This window comes from Eumetopias jubatus, unplaced genomic scaffold, assembly GCF_037043125.1.
Source record: "Eumetopias jubatus isolate StellerSeaLion01/CBP00866 unplaced genomic scaffold, mEumJub1_p1.0 scaffold_12, whole genome shotgun sequence".
Classification (NCBI taxonomy): domain Eukaryota; kingdom Metazoa; phylum Chordata; class Mammalia; order Carnivora; family Otariidae; genus Eumetopias; species Eumetopias jubatus.
In genome coordinates this window covers 50,230,112-50,247,313 of record NW_028274818.1, presented here as the reverse complement: position 1 = coordinate 50,247,313, position 17,202 = coordinate 50,230,112, and the positions used below count along the sequence as shown (strand labels likewise).

At 46.1% G+C, this 17,202-nt stretch overlaps 1 protein-coding gene across 2 annotated transcripts in view; it reads right to left on the bottom strand.

Annotated features, from left to right (window-relative positions):
- The window catches only part of ASTN1 (astrotactin 1), a 305,327-nt gene that overhangs the window by 82,582 nt on the left and 205,543 nt on the right, over nucleotides 1-17,202 (bottom strand). For both annotated transcript variants that reach the window (XM_028092079.1, XM_028092081.1), the window contains exons 9-11: nucleotides 13,327-13,401; nucleotides 6,548-6,685; nucleotides 5,878-6,028 (exon numbers count right to left, since the gene is read on the bottom strand). In XM_028092079.1, coding sequence (XP_027947880.1) covers nucleotides 5,878-6,028; nucleotides 6,548-6,685; nucleotides 13,327-13,401 — 364 coding nt within the window. The remainder of the gene's footprint in view (nucleotides 1-5,877; nucleotides 6,029-6,547; nucleotides 6,686-13,326; nucleotides 13,402-17,202) is intronic.

Genomic DNA, 17,202 nt, shown 5'->3' with positions numbered 1-17,202 from the left:
TGTTTGATTGTTTTGAGCAACTCCCAGAGTACATTCTGGGATCAATTATAGATTTGTAGGTTTAGCCTAATATTCTCCCTGTTTCTCTTTCTTTTGTGTCTCTCTCACTCCCCCTTCTCTCTCTCTCTCTCTCTCTCTCTCTCTCACACACACACACACACACACACACACACACACACACACACTATATTAGGGTTGCACATATTTATAAGGCAGAAACACTCAAAATGTCCAGAGCAATGACCCTGAAGGCAAGACAAGATCCTCAATCACTGAAAAAGATGCAATTATCTTCACTGCACTGTAACTTACTTGGTCTGCAGTTCAGAGAAAAATATTTTTGAAAGATTTCCAGGAAAAAAAAAGGCTGAAACTGAAAATAGAGTTTTCTTCTCAACCCTGGTTGAACCAGTAGCCCCATTCTCCAAGGGGTCTGATCAATCAGGTTTCCCACGGTGTAAGTTTGTTTTTGTTTCCACCTACATGTTCCTTGTACTGTTGTGTTCACATTCTGGACTCCTCAAAATCTGCATCTGAATACAAAGAAAACCACAGGCTCCAAACCATGCCTTCTTCTTAGAAGTATTTGCAGCCAGAGCCCAGTTGTCAGGAGAGAAATCCTGTCTCCAGGATGTGCTGACATTTTCTCGTTGCAAATGTTGGCCATTCTCATCTCCTGGCTGGTGGACAATCTCTTCACTTGTTCCTTAAAAGAGAACTGTTTGCTCAGGATTGAGCCCCAAGGTCATACATTAACCCCTCTTTGCATAGGTTACATTTCACAGTCCCATAGCCTTTATAAACTACAGGCTTAAAAAGAAAACTCCATTTATTATGGCAACAACCCTCCCCCATCAAGAAGGTCTAATAAATTAGCTCATATTTTAGTGACCCCTAAAATACACAAGGTTAATCATCTTTCATGAGATGCTCATGGCTTTTTGACTTATTACTGGTCTAAGGCATCATTTGCTAATGAGATTAAAATGATTTTCCCCCATTCAACTCCTTTTCTTCACTGTCTCTCCCCTCTTTTGCTACCAATGATTATTGGTTGATTGGTTACGTAGGAGTCTAGTCAAATCTCTCTAAGCCTGAGACACACACCCTTCAGTTCCTTCAGACACACACCCTCCAGATTGTGAGGCAGATGCTCTGTTGGCAGATGAATATAAGTGATGGACACGTGAGCATGTTCAGGGCCCTTGGAAGAAGAGGAACACTTTCCCTCAGCTGAGCCTGCCTTGCCTTACCTGCATGATTCGTAAGATAGTCAACCATAACCCTTACTCAAAACAAGCTCCCTTTTACTGCATGGTGATCTCCCTTTTACAGATAATGATTTCCCTGACTTTTTGATGGGCTCTGACACACAAGCCCAAGCCATGCAAGACTTCTCCCAAGGGGAAAGTTTGATGGGATTAAATTTATGTTTTGGCTTCCTGTCCCCATTTCTCTGAACGCCTCTGAGGCATAGGCTTGGGCTTACTGTCCTACAGAAAGAAAGAGATAAGGTCATCTGTAATGGTCTTCACACATCTGCGCTCCAGTAGAGGTAAAATGACACATTTCGTGGGAACCCATTGTGGACAGCATGTGGACAGAAGGGCAGCAGGGTCACTGGGTAATTCAAAGCTCATTAGAGCATAATGCTCTGGCAGGGAAGGTCATGTGTTCATTACACAAGAAAGCGGGACAGCCGACCTCTTGCCTTCCAAGACCACGGTCTGCTCACCTAAGCACATGCAGATAGCGCACAAAGCAAAGGCATCTTTTGGCCACTTTCAGGCCAAAAGATGTGAAGTGTGAAGATGAGGAAGGAGCACGGGCTTTCCATTTTTTTATAGCATTGGAAATAATTTTCAAACTTTCCAAGTTTTAACTCAAACCTCAATAGATAGGCTTGATGAGAGTGAGGATGCCCTGGTTCAAGCTGGGATTGGGGACCAGCGTCCTGCCTAGCAAGTCTGTTCCAATCCCAATGCCATCTCCTACCCGTGGCTCCCAAGGATGTCAGCAGTATGACCACCAGATCCCATTAACATGTCACCTTACATGACAGAAGGGGCTTTGCAAGTCAGGTTGAGATGGGGAGATTATCCTAGATTATCCAGGTGGACCCAATGTAATCACAAGAGTCCTTAAAAGTGGATGAGGGAAGCAGAAGATCAGAGAGCATGTGCTACAGAAGAATGGCCAGAAAAAAATGCAATGTGGTTGGCTTTAAAGATGCAAGAAGGGGACCATGAGCCAAAACCTGAAGAGAGACTCTAGAAGCTAGAAAAGACAAGGCACGGGTTTCTCCCTTGGAGCCTCCAGAAAGGAATACAGCTCCGCCAACACTCGATTTTAGCCCCATGAGACTGAGACACGTGTTGGATTCTCACCTACAGAGCTGTAAGATAATAAATGAGTATTTTTTGAAGCCACTCAAAACCTGTGGTCATTTGTTACAACAGCAACAGGACACTAATACAGTAACTCTGCAGGACCTTATGGAACTTCACAGATCACAAAGCCCCTGCTTTTGTGCTTTCCAGGGAGGGACTCCTGCTTCCCACCTTGGCACAGTGAGGACAATGGGTAGAAGTAAGACCCAAGTTATCAGCAGTGGGTGGCTGACCTCTGCTCTGGAAACCCTCCCAACGAATCACCAACCCCTGCTTTGGGAGGGTGGTCTGGTTTGGAACAGAGTGACTGTGGCTTCTACAGGTCTGTGCCTTTCACGGGCCATTTGTCTCCTGCCCTCAGAGACAACAGAAGCAATAGGGCAATTAACTGGGTAGCAATTAACCCTGTGGGTGTCCATGCATAACTGAGAAACATGTCCTGCCTTCCTCGAAAGAATGAAGATTGAGCGGCCAAGGCGCACCAGCCCCACCTGCCTGACTGGCGTCCAATCAGTAAAATACAACACGGGTGCATCTTCTTGTCCCACATCTCTGCCACTTTCCCAGGTTCCTTAAGGGGCTGGTTGTTCTGAGTTCCTCAGCTCTTTCTCCTTTCATGAAAACACATCTTTCCTGAGAAGGCTTTCAGTTCAGCACCCAGAGAACTAACTGAATGGCAGGTTTCCGTGGAGTGGAGAACCATAACGCAATTCTCCCGAACTGCAATTTGGAGACAGGTCCTCTGCTGTCCCCAGTCCACCTCCAGATGACCCGGGACTGCTCTGCTAACACATCAGGGCTCTGGAACCATCCTGATGTCCAGCTCAGCCCCTGATCTACTTCTCAGGATGATCCTGAGGGTCATGATATGGCACATCATGTCTCACCCCATCAGTCCTCCTGTCTCAGGGATCACGTGCTTTATGGCCAAGGAAAAAGTCAACTGAATGGCCTGCCAGCCAGTGGGCCCTTCCTTCCTCCAACCGCCGACGTGGACCAGTGACTTCAAAGTATTATGCTAATCCCAAGCACTGGTCTAATTGGGTGACTTTCAGCAGTGGCTCCGATTCTAAAACGCAGCGGACTTATTGCAAATGCATATTCATCGGAACTATTCCTGCTCCCTCCGTCTCACAGATTACAGTGCTAAAAGTACAAAAATATACCAGCAAGGCTACTATGCCAAGTAAAAGGGGCTGGGATCACCGACAGAAGGCACTTGACAGGCAACCCTTCGGGGCTCAGGAAAGGGGCAGGGAGGTGGGTGGAGACGGAGAGCGTATGTGTGCATGCGTATGAAGGTGTGAGCACGCTCAAATTCATCCAGGACCAGCCGGGATGGGGGAGGGGTGGGGTGGGAAGAGGAATCCACGCATGTGCACACACGGTGTTTCAGGACTCAGAATGACCCGAGAGAGGAGTGAGGAATGAAAGGTTGAAATCTGAATGAAGAAATGCAGGTTGAATAGGAGGGGAAAATGTGTCTCAGCTGGAAGCTCCATTAGACAGTGAAATTGTCTCCTGAGGGACCTGGTTGGGAAGCTCCCTGTTTAAGACATCTGAAAGTGGACCGGCCAAACGGAGGGGAGCGCTGTGGGACATCACCTTACCTCCTGGCTGCCTCTGGAAGACAGAACCTACAGAACACTTTTCTTTGTCCTTTCCTGATGGTCCTCTGTTCCGCTTTCCCTTCCTTTGATGGACTGGCCAGGTCTCCGCCTACCTGCCCCTCTGCTCTCTCCCTATTCTTTCCTTCACTTTCTTTCCCTCCTCAGATGAATCAAGCTCCAGTCAGCAGCTGCCTAATCTGTGAAAGCATGGGGAGGGCTTAGGGCTGAGACAGTGCCACCCTGGATCCCAGGCACTCAGCAAGTGCTCAGAGAGCAGGAAGGGGGTGTGTGAAAGAGGGACTGGCCCAGCCTCCTCACAGCTTGCCCTGCTCCGGGTCCCCTTACCGGAGCACAGCTGTGAGACTGGGAAGCGGGGGAGGCACCGTGTTTTCCCTGAGCTGGAGGCTCCTGGCCCTGCCCCAGAAACACTGCAGAACTACGTGTCTCCATGAACCAGACCTCCCTCTCCTTTACGCCCGCTTGATATCTGGCTTTGCTGCCTTCTTTCTCTGTCCTCTCCTCTCTGTGAGGACTGCATCATTCCACCCTTAAAAGAAAGGAGGGCTGGCGACAGACAACAGTGTTGAGGGGCACAAACATGCCAACGGAAAGGCACCAGCAGCTGAGGGCTTCATCTACTCCTGCCTCCCTTTACCTGCCAGGTTCAGTCACTCTTCATCCACAGTGCAGGAACGACCTTAGCACACTCTCAACCAAATGGCCTTTCTAGGTCCTAGCATCCCATGTTTTAGTTCCCATAGCTGATAACAAAGTAGAAAATCACCTTGGGCGAAGTAGGAGTTCATTGCCAGGGTCTCAAAGGAGACATACTTTTATTTTTCTCTACCATTTCTGGCGTAACTTACTTCTTTCATCATTCTGGCCTTAGGTAGGTTTCTCCTCAAATCTCCTGCTACAGTCATTTGACCCAAGACAAAGGTAGAATTTCTTATTACAGTCAATACAGTGGAATTCTTATCAGAGTCAATGTCATACTATTCAGCAGCTAATTATTTCTCAAATTGTTTGGTGGTATCCCTCACCAAGTAGATTGTAACACTGGAAACAAAGAATCCTGCTATATAATTCATGAAATTTCCCTAGGATATTGATAGTACACACAGTAGGTGCTCCATAAATATTTCTTGATTGACTGGTGATTAGCTTCTCATCTCTGTCAAGAGAAAATTCATAATTTATTTTTTTATTATTTATTTATTTTTAAGACTTCATTTATTTGTGGGAAAGAAAGAGAGCACAAGCGGGGGGGTGGGAGGGACAGAGGCAGAGGGAGAGGGAGAAGCAGGCTCTCTGCTGAGCAGGGAGCCTGGACCACGCAAGGCTCCATCCCAGGACCCTCGGATCATGGCCTGAGCTGAAGACAGACGCTTAACTGACTGAGCCACCCAGGTGCTCCTTATTCTTTCTTTCTTTATATATTTTAGAGAGAGGTGGGGGAGGAGAGAGAGAGAGAGAGAATCTTAAGCAGGCTCCATGCCCAGCACAGAGCCTGACCCCGGGCTGATCTCACAACCCTGAGATGGTGACCTGAGCCGAAAACAAAAGTCAGCCACTTGATCGACTGAGCCACCCAGGTGCCCTGAGAAAACTCATAATTTAGATTAGACAGTGCTGACAGCTAGAGAGGGATCATTTTTGACCTTCTCTCTCTTTTTTTTAAGATTTTATTTTTAAGTGATCTCTACACCCAGCATGTGGCTCGAACTCACAACCTCAAGATTAAGAGTCGCATGTTCTACCAACTAGCCAGCCAGGTAGGTGCCTTCTCTTTTATTCACAGCATATTTTCATCTATGTATCTGCATTACTTCTTACCCTGTGGCCCCCCCCCACCCCAACTGATGGGGCGGACGTACCACACAACCAGTGGAGTCCAGCTTGCGGTCTGAGATGCAGCGGAAGTTCTTACTGCAGCCCCCGTTATCCTTGCTGCAGTCGCGCACTGGCCCAAAGGAATCCAGCAGAACCTCCAGGCTGTCAAAGGAGGACGAGGTCATCAGCTCCTCTCTGTGGGGAGACACGGGGGGGCGGGAGGGGGGAGGAGTCAAGGGCACTTCAGGTGCAACAAGTAGCATCACATTCCAAGTTCCTATCTAGTCAAACACATCACGTCTCGCTCTCGCTCACAAAGAGTAAAGATCAGCCATACTCTGAGCCTTGAACTAACAAATTATGGACATTCTCCATATCTGGGAAATGAGCCAAGGCTGTAATGCCTGGTCAAAGAAGGAGGTCTAAACTTGGGCAAGGAAATTAACATTTTATTGCCTGTCAGTCCTTAGGGGATGTGGGAAGTGCTTACAAACTCTAATTTTATGTCCTCTCCCAGAGCATGAGCCTTGGGGTATGCGATATTGACCCAGATAGAGTAGATCCTGGCACTTTGTACTGGGAATCGGAAGGCAGCCTGCCAACTTCCCCTTTCAGCTTGTTGTGATTCCTTCCCTAGCTCCTTGGGCCTTCAGGTAGTTCCTCACTCAGCACCCCATGCCAAGTGTGGCCTCAGCTCCATGGGCCCAGACGCACCTGACCTCCACAGCATCCTCCATCACTGTCATGTCCGTCTTACACTTCGCGGAAGGGTTAATGGCCAGTTCAGCCGGTGGGATCACAAAGCTCTTGCTGAGGGGCAGCCACATGCCCTCCCCAAGGGTGTAGGTGAATCTGCAGGGACACCCAATACCAGGTGGTTACGTCTCGGGGACCAGCAGCCCACTGGAGGACTGAGCCTTCTGCTGTCAGGGGCTTCCTTTTCAGCCCTCCTCACCTCTTCAGACAAGGGAGGTGACGGCCATTCTGTGGACAAGACGACTGAGCCCGAGGGAGGCAGAGAGGTCTACTCCTGCACACCTGTCTGGCCATCTGGGAGAACTGATGGTGGCACCCACTCACCAGCTGTTGGAAGTGGTTTTTACCAAGCCCTAGGAAATCCAATTCCAGTTTCCTTCAGATGTGAAGCTGGACTTCTTCAATTCTAAGTCAGATATAACTGGAAGCATTTTAATTGAAGCGACAGGCTGGCCTCCCACCATCCGCATCCCTCGGATTGCACACTCAGTGGTAGTGGTGGTTGCTCTCTGTACCTGGAGAAACCCTACCAGGGGAAAGGAAGTGAGAAGTTCCCCGCGTTCTGGTTGTTGTGTGATGTACACAGAAAAGCTGAAGCCAGGAGCCCCAGGGAGAGGAGACGAGGATGAACAGAACAAACCTGGATGTATTCTCCGAACTCCTACCCACACCCTCAGCTAATGGCGGGAACCCTTGGGAGTCAGGGGAAGATTGTGTTGTGTTTTTTTTTTTTTTTTAATTCTTATAACAGGGGCTAAAAGGAATAAAAGAATCAATCAGCGTTTCAGGGAGAGCTTAAGGAAACCATGAAAGATTATTTGTTTATTTATTCATTCATTCTATTTCAAAGGCATTCAAATACTCTGTGTTCACAGTCAAAAATAGTCTATGGGATAAAGCCAGTGTGGGTGGGATATCACAAGGCTGTGGCAGTCCGGCGGCCCCTTCCAACTTTAATGCAGAGGGAGGAACAATTGAAGAATGCCTACAATTAAAAAGAACCCAGCCCTGGCTTGATCAGCATGCTGGTCACAGAGCCCCACTTCAGAATCTCGCTCTTACCTCTCCCTTAACCCACACACTCCTTTCTCCACTCCCTGGGGTTGCCAGAGATGCTAGGAAACCAGACTGATGGCATGAGATCTTTTATGAGAAATGTAGCGCTCTGGAATGCTGGCTTCAGAGAATACCCATAGACCAAGGCTCGCGAGATTTTCACCCACTCCCTGAATGACAGCCCTAGGACTAGAACGGCTGAAAGAAGAGAAGGCAGGTGCCCAGGGGAGAGGCAAAACCACTGAGCAAGTGGGATATGGCCAGGATTTGGGAGATGGTGCCCTCATTCCCAACCTCACTCTTGGTCCCCTACTTCTCTGACCTGCTGGACAAATCTCCGCATTAAGCAGCACTGAAATATCAACAGTGCCTCTTTCTCTGAAGGAGGCCCTCAACTCTTTCCAGCCCTGGGGACAGAAGGCAATAGTTGGGGCTAGGTCTGTGCAGGGATGCAGGGAGGGGTCTGCACCAGGTGAGGGAGGCTCGTTAGTAGGGGACAGAAGAGGACACCTGCCAAAACTGAAGGCGCGAGCCCCTTCACACACACACACACACACACACACACACACACACACACACACACACACATGCACACACACGCACGCACCCTCCCTCACCCGGCAAGATTAAAGAGCCAATTCAGGGCAAGTGATTGCCCCAAAGTGCCTGGAATTTGGAACTCAGGGTTGAAGTGGGTGGAAGGCAACAACATGTGAGTAGTTGTGCTGACCCTGCATTTCAGGATGGACATTCTTGAGGGCAACATTACAGTAGGCAGGCTGGGCTGAGGGCACCACTAATATTATAAATAATCTGTCGTTTCCGAGGGAACATACGCAAGTTTGAATGGTACCGGGAGGAAGCAGTTTATTTGTTTATTTGGACATAGAGGTGAATTTCTGTTTTCTATTTTGGTTATAAAATTACAAGTTTGCACAGATGCAGAGCAACAAACCTGGGACCTGTAGCTTATAATTTATGAAACAGGTTTTAGGAAACAGTTGGCAGTTCTAGCATATTTCTGATGGTTAATTTTTCTTTTGGAAGAGAGTCCCATGTCCCTCCATTTCAGCTTCCCCTTCCTCTGCATGCAGCAACAACTCAAAGGGAACAGGAAGCTACCTTTTTCTCCAGCTAAAGCTGCTCAATGCATCTACGACCTACAGAGCAAAGTTTACATCTTCAAAGATGCCATTCCCACCCACTTCTTCAGCGTCTCCTTACACCAAACCCTGCCTCACACTTTGTGCATCTACGGTGCAAGCTGATTGTCGTTCCTAAAGTCACCTTCATTTTCTCACCTCTTTGCCTTTGCTCTTGATGATCCGTTCTGAATTTGCTTCCCTTTATTCTTTGCTGGATGCCAGTCATTTTAAAACTCAGTTAAAATTCCCACCCCTTCCAGAAAGCCCTCCAGGATCTTCAGGCTCAACTTCAGGCTGAGAAAGGGACGCTCCTCTGTGCACACACTTGGCCCCTCATTGCCCCGGAGAGGTTGAATTGTGCCCACCTTTTCCTTTGTCTGTCACCACTCAGAAGAATGTGCTCTCTTGGATGGCATCTTTGTTTTCCCACTGCCTAACACAAATTTTTGGCCCAAGTGGTAGGGGTCACTCCATAAATATTTATTGACTGATCAATAAGGAGATTTAGTTATGTTCTCTAGTTTGCACAGTATACAGGGGGATATCATCTCCATTTTCAAATTTAAAAGTAGAGGTGATGGTGAAGATTATCCTTCATTTAGAGCAGGACAGGGGTTAATCTCTGGGTGTGAATGGATTTAGTGGTCAAGAAGGATCTGGGTTTCACGTCGTGAGGAATTCGCAAAGTGCCCAGTAGTTTCTGAGACATAACCTGGACCACATTAGCAAGAAAAAACAGTGTGATCTTCAATCCCTGGTGGGGCCAAGGTGAAACCTGTAGAGGAAGCAGTCAGGTGTGGCTGAGACTAACCTCACTTGAGAAACCTCAACATGGCAGGTGCTCTGTAGAGCTGCTCCATTTATCCTCACAACAGTCCTCTGAGGTTGGTCACTTGGCTCCATTTCACTGATTTGTCAATTAAGATTGTACGGAGCTTAGCAACCTCCCAAAGGTCACCTCTCCGTAGGAAAGATGGGGTTCGGTGTACCCAAGTAAGGCTCACAGAGCTTTCCAGCCCATACTGGCTCATGTCTATGAGATTCTAAAGTTTTCTTTCCTCTGCAAAATTTACTGAGTAACTCCAAAAACCAAATATAGAACAAACTGTCAGAGAAAAAGCTGTGTCCTGAAATCTCATCTGTCCCTCATTCATACAGATTTGGCAGGAATGACTTCAAAAAGCCACCAAAGAGAAATTGGGAGAGCATCTGGAATGCTTTCCCAAGTTGGGCCTTCTCTCGTGACAGCTGGTGGTGACCACTGCAGTTGATGGCTCAGCTGTAGCCTAAGTCGTGCACATGACGCTGTTGAACTAGCTTAAAACTTCTGTTCAGAGGTCAACACTTGCCAGAGAGCGCTGGACAGAATAAGCCTATACACTCACTGCAGCTTGGCATCAAAGAGAATGTGAGGAAATGGTTGAATAGCTCTTGGCCTGGCATCTCCACTCTTCTCCAGAGCAGGCCAGTCCGGGATGAATTGTTGTTCCCAGTGACACATGTACTCATGTGGGAAGGGCGGTCTCTGAGAGAGAAATCTGGTCTGCACCAACCCCTTTCACCAAAGGGTCTAGTGGAATGGGATGACCCTAGCCACAATGGAAAAGACATCTCTGGGACCGCACTGGGTTTGCTGAGAAGACTTAGCTGGAGGTTCAGCTTCCTCGGACCCTTTGAGTCTAGCCCGGGCCCTTCCCAGCTTCTTTGGGATTGCAGATCACCAAGGTTGGGTTGGGTATCAAGGTCCTTTATTAATCTGGTTTCAAGTCCTTAGGAAACACCTGAAACGATCAACTACAGATATTTACTGGAGATCTACTGTGTTCCAAATTGTGTGTTAGATGTTATATATTTAAAGCCATAGAGTGTACTACCCTTTCCCTCAGGGAGACAACCATTTCACTGGGGAAATAAATAGGCAAGTAAAAATAAACATGAGATAAAATAATTGACACATAAATATTACAGTCACTACATTACAGATATTTGGAGGGGGGAAAGTCATTGTGGGTTGGAGAAGCTTTCGAACAGCGCTTCTCAATCCTGGGTAAAGATCAGGATTACCATGGTGCTTTGAAAGAACATTTATGGCCTGGTCCCACATCTCAGAACTTTCCAGTTAATTGGTTTGTGCAGGGTAAGATCGCTGGTCATTTCTGAAGACGACTGGGATTCTCCTGGAGGACCAGGGTGGGAGAACAATTTTTGGATGAAACTGTAAATTCCTTGAAGTCAGGGACTATGTCAGTCATATTTGTTTGATCAACCCAGAGCATCAAAACCAGTTTCTTGCAATGGTGTAGACCATGAAAATGGGTAGTGTTTATATTAGGAGGAGAATATATATTCTTGTTAGAGGAAAGAGGATGAGCCACAGTGCAGAGTAGGAACTGTTCAAGTTGTTGGGGACAGTGGATCAGGTAGGGAATAGATTTGACTAAGAACAGAAGGTTCCACAGGAGAAGAGCAACGTATAATACAGACTTGTACACTGACATTCAACAGTGGAAAGACTCAAATGTCAGAAATGTGCAGTGGCTTGGAATTCATCAGGACACTAAATCATAGGTGAGCAGAAGAGCAAGTAAATAGTCCTTAGCTTCTTTAAGAGATTATGGTCACTGACCAGGTCATAGAGTTTTCCAGAATAGCCACTGGTAGTTGGTTTACCCAGATCCCAGAGTGGTTTCACTTAAAGTTCCTAATACCTGTAACACGTAAATCATGACCCATTGCATTTGACGGAGAGACTAGTTATTGTCACGTTAGGAACCAACACAATTGATTACCGCACGGGCTCCCGAAACAGTTGACTGAAAGGGTCAAACCATGCAACTGACCCCTCGGAAGTGCTGGGGTATCACATCCGGTTGGCAGCTAACAAACTTGAAAAGAATAAATGGTGCTTGTGGGGATGGAAACACAGTTCTTGTGCAGGTTCTGCTCTAATAGCAATTTCATTAAGGTCCCTGTTTTTCAAAGTGTTAGTTTCTGACTTTTAGGGGAGAGGAAACTTATCCACATTAATCAGCCAAACTCCACAAGGTTCTCCATCTGCCTTATCTTTAACACCCTTCGAAGGTCCTCTCAGACCAGCAGCAGAAAACGAGAGGAAGAAGTCAGCCAAATGATAAATCATTGTTGGAAAGTTTAAATGCCCAAGTCGTAGTCTAAGGAATATAGCTGACATCTTGTGTAGCACAAATCCTCAAAAGCAGCCTCCGGCCAATGCCATTAATGTGACCCAGCCTCCCTGGGGAGAGACATTCAAGAGGGAAAAAGGCAAGGGAAGGCCCTGTGAGGAAATGATTCTGTAAATCTGCGCTCTTGGCGAAGAGCACGGCTTAAGAGAACACTGCAGGGGCCAAACCCGGTCCATCTGGAGCCAGCAGGGAGGTGGGGGCGGGAGCAGCTGGGGCAGAGGACCCGGCTCTAGGTGGCAAATGCAGCAGCAAAAGGAGCACTCAGGCCAGGACTGGCTGACAGGGAGGGTCTGGGGAAGGAAGGGCCTGGAAAGGGAGCAGTGAATACGTTAGATTCAGCATATTATAGGAGTGCAGGGAAAAGGAAATGAGGTTTCCATCTGCCTCACAATGCTCCCCATTCCTCCCATAGTGCCTTGCTCTAGCTGAATGCATGCTTTGACATCAGACCCTCCTGCAGCCCTGCTGACTTCCTCTTCCTGGGGACGTGCACGCAGAGGGAGACGTATTCACATCCACATTGCTAGGCCACATGCAATCTCGGGCACTTAGCGGGTAGTCAGCAGATGCACATTGTGCTGCACATTCACTGAGTGACGGATAGATTGAAAGGATAAATGGATGATAAGATCTTAGTCTGGCAATAAACATGTATTCCAGCTAAAGCCTGGTGCAAATGAAACTTTATGAAAATCCAATAGCTCACGGCGGCACCCAGGCCTTCCTCTGCTTGTTGACTTTTTCAGCTTGTGCTATTCCAGGTGTGTCGGTAGAAATTTGGGAGGGACCAGACACATCCAATTTGATTAGGAGGGTGGTAGGGAGAAGAAAATAATAATGAAGTAGAGCTGAGAAAAGGAGGCGGCAGGGGTGGGACAGATTCATTTTGAGCGAGATTTTATGAAAAAGGTGCAAATTAGATGCAAAATGGAGAAGCAGAAACTGACATTAATTGCCTGCTCTGTGCCAATTTCTGTGCCAGGGGCTCTCCCTGCATTATCTCATATATTCCCCACAGCAATAGAACCAGGCATATGACGTAGCCCCACTTAACAAACGCGGAAACTGGAGGGCCCAAGAGGCTAAGTAAATTACGGGGGTTCACAGAGCAGGCAAGGAAGGAAACCAGGACCCAAACAGAGTTGTCTGCCCTCCCAAGTTCTCCACGGTGTCACCAGGCAAGAATGTGGGGCCGGTGCTTTGGTTATGAGGAGGGCAGAACTGCTAAACGTGGTTCCCAGGTTATACTTTATCTCTAGGAAAGTAAGTTCAGTGGAAAGTGGGACATGGGGCTTGTAGACATACATCAGCAAGTCCCTAGACAGCCACTTACCTGAATATTTTATCAGAAGGCTGTTCTCCCAGAACCAGGTCAAAGCCCCGCTGAAATATTGTGTAAGGCCAAGGCCTGAAAGGAGAAACATCATTCAATTAAAATCAACTCCACCAACACTCTCAGAACATCTGCTTCGTGTGAGAGGCACCATGCTGGGTACTGGAGACCCAGAGACAGAAGACCTCACCCCTGCCCTCCAGAGACTCCCACTGACAGGAGCTCACACAAGACCCTGAATGGAACCAGACCAAGAACGGTTTCAACGTAAAAATCACTGAACCACTAGGAAAGTGGGATGTCATGGGTAGGACAACCACAACTACATAGAGAGTGAAATGATATTAAGGTGGACCTCACGTAGCTGTAATTCATGGTCCTTCCGAGGTAGACCTAACAGACAGACACTTAGATTTGCCTCACTTAAAAAAAGAGGAGCAGCATGATGTCTTGGGAAAGATAAAACCTCTGGAATCAGACAGTTCTGGGTTCAAACACTGTTCTGCTGTTGACCCAACTGGCTTACTGTGGACAGCTTATTTGCCTTGTGGAGTCTAATCTCCCCTTTGGTAAAAATAGGGTTAATAACGGCTGCCTCCAGACCACTGTGAAGATGAAGCAAACCTCTTAGGCCAAAGCCACAGCTCCCACGGGGTCCTCAACATGCCCCCTTTCCCTATTCAAAATGACATGAGGATTCTGGGTCTTTGACAGGTTCCAGATGTTTTCAAACCTTTGAATGTCATTCTTTCAAGCAGAAACGACTGAAATCGTATTTTAAAATAATTCTTGGGCGCCTGGGTGGCTCAGTTGGTTAAGCGACTGCCTTCGGCTCAGGTCATGATCCTGGAGTCCCTGGATCGAGTCCCGCATCGGGCTCCCTGCTCAGCAGGGAGTCTACTTCTCCCTCTGACCCTCCCCCCATCTCATGTGCTTTCTCTCTCATTCTCTCTGTCTCTCAAATAAATAAATAAAATCTTTAAAAAAAAAAATAATAATTCTTAACTACAAGTCTCCCTTGTGAGCTTCTAGGTTTTGTCACCTATACTTGAAAGTTAGCAAAACTATTTCATTTAAGTAGTACATATCTTTTGGCTAACCCAAATGTCTAACCCCAAAATTATTTACTCAAAATTATTTGAGCTAGACTTAGTGAAGCCCGGGATTGTGTTGGGTATTAGATATCGTACGTCCTGGATGAACTGAGCCCTTGTTCCCACGGAACTCCATCTCAAAATTGACCCAAGGATTAAAGATTTTACTGTAGACATGCCTTTGGTTTTCACGAACCAGAAAAAGTCAGCAGAATAAATTGACATAATTATGATTTGGGGCTAATGCTGGGAACTAACCCAGGGGTTGTCAATGTGGGTGATATCACCCAGTAGAGTGCATTTGGGGACATTCATGGTTGTTCTTTAATAACACGAGCTTGGGGGACATTGCTGGCATTTAGAGGGGAGGGCTAGAAGAGTACAGTGCTTAGGATAGCTCTGCGTAAAAAGGCATTTCCATATGTCCTGCAAACTACTGAATATCTCACTAAACATTCACATAGGTGGAAACTTGCCTATCGTGACCTGAGCCAAGATGCTAACTCCATTTACATATAAGCACAAAGCAGCTTGTACTGTTTTGATATATGACACATTTTCTACTTGCATAACTACCATGTAAATCAAGGGAAGATGATACATCATTAGAAATTTTACCAAGATTTGTTCATAAGTTTGGAAAATGATATCATTGTCCACAATGCTCTTCATGATTTTTGAATCATCCATACAGCACATCTGGATCAGTCTATACTGCTCTTACCTATATTGTATATCATATATTATTTTACATATTACACTATGATGAATCAACATCAGGTTGCAAATGTCTGTGAAGACTATTATTTCTCTTATCGCAGTACTACCACAGCATTTGCACATTAAAATGGTTACTCTATGCTTATAAATTACTTTCTTTATATTTCTCTTTTAATCACTGTTAAGGCATTATATTTATAGTTGAAATCTTGCACATGTAGATTTTATTATTTATGAATTTCATGGAAGGATTATAAATGGGGTTAAAAAAATTTATTATAAAACAGGGTGTTGGGTCTGATAGGGTTGAGCACCACCAACTTAACTAGTGTACCAATTAACTAGCCAAAGGAGTTAATAGTTGCAAGGGAAGCCATTAGCACTACATAAGGAAGTGGCTGGGATGAATGCATCTGCTTTTTATGCTTACTATTTATAAACACTTTATTCCTGGAATTCAATTTAGAAATACCCTGAAGCAACTAGAATTGGCTCCAAAAAGTACCCCACCCTGTGTCATGAATAACCCCTGCATCAAATAAACAGTTCTCTCCCTTGTGTTTTTCATGTCTGTTCTCTTTATTGGAGGTGAACCCACAGAGAGGGGTTTGAATATGATTCTTTTTTGCTGAACAGCAAGTGGTGGCTTATGGGCAGCTAAAAATTATGTATTAATTCAAGAAAAAGTCTAGAAGTCATGAGGAAAAAAGTCCCCCGTGATCCTTGACACTTACTGAAAGGGCAGTGGAAAAAGAGGGACATGTAACTTTATCTCTCTGTTGGGCAAAATCACATTTTATTTACTATCCGTTTAGTAATTTTAAATAACACATATTTTGCCTTCGAGTCATCTCCAGTACTCAAAACTGGTACAATGTGTAATTAGAGTTAATTCTTGGCTTGGTTCCTAGGTTGTTTGAAAATATATTTTGAGGAGCCAAATTTCAGGACTGGCGTTGATTACAATGTGAACAATTAACTGCGTAGAATAACATAAATAAACCTGTATTCAAGCCATAGGTAATAAATCAATCAGCCCACCGATTAAGCACACATAAGCATGTCGCTAGGTAGGTCAGACCAAAGAGCCCTCCTGTTCTCAAGGGGCCTGGAGATTGAGAAAGACAACCCAAATTCCAAGGGCGCAGACGTGCAGGGTAGAACTTGCCCAGATCACAATGAGAGGCGGCAGGGTACAGCAATTAGGACATGGGTTCTGGAACCTGCCTGCCTACTTCCAATTCCAGCTTCACCACCAATCACTGTGTGATCTTGAGCAAGTCCCTTAATCATTGTGTCCCCATTTCCTCACCTGCAAAATGAGGTTGATGGAAACAATTATATCTGCGTGGCAAGGCTGTCATGAGGAGGAACGCTTTAATACAGCTTAAGTGTTCAGAACGGTCTCTGGCATTTAGGGAGTGTCCTACAAGCATTTGCTAAAAAAGTTAAATGTATCAGTTACCCAAATCAAATATAAATACTTTAGTAAGGAGATTCCCTAATTTCTCTGTAGGAAGAGGTGTCTTGCCTTGTGGTGCAAATGCAATGGTAACACCAGGCTTTAGCTCAGATTGTGCACGTATGTGTGTTGCCTGCCATGTTCATCATTACCTAGGATGAACATGGGAACACCAAAGCTCCCTGCCCCCCACTGCCCACCCAGCCATCACTTCGCAGGACAGTGATGATACAGTATTGACGTTAAATACACAGAGAGGGGGTTAGGGCATCCTGTGAAATGGTGAGCGTTGCAAACTGCTCTAGCAAAGGAATAAAAGAGAATTTATTCATCTTCTTCCCACTGGTCAAGGATGATCCGTCAAAGAGATGGGGATTCTTGTTTGATTTATTTAGCAAATATTTATGGAGGGCCTATTGTGTGTGAACTGCGATACTAGGCAACAGGAGTTGGGATAAAGAGATTCTTGCCCTCAAAGGAATCTACAGTCTTTCTGAAGAAACGCATATATGTCCAGGCAAACAGAAGGGAACAAGTAAACGGGAAGGGGAATGGAGTTCCGGAAGGTAAGCTAGGCGGTAGAGCAGCGGTAGAGCACTG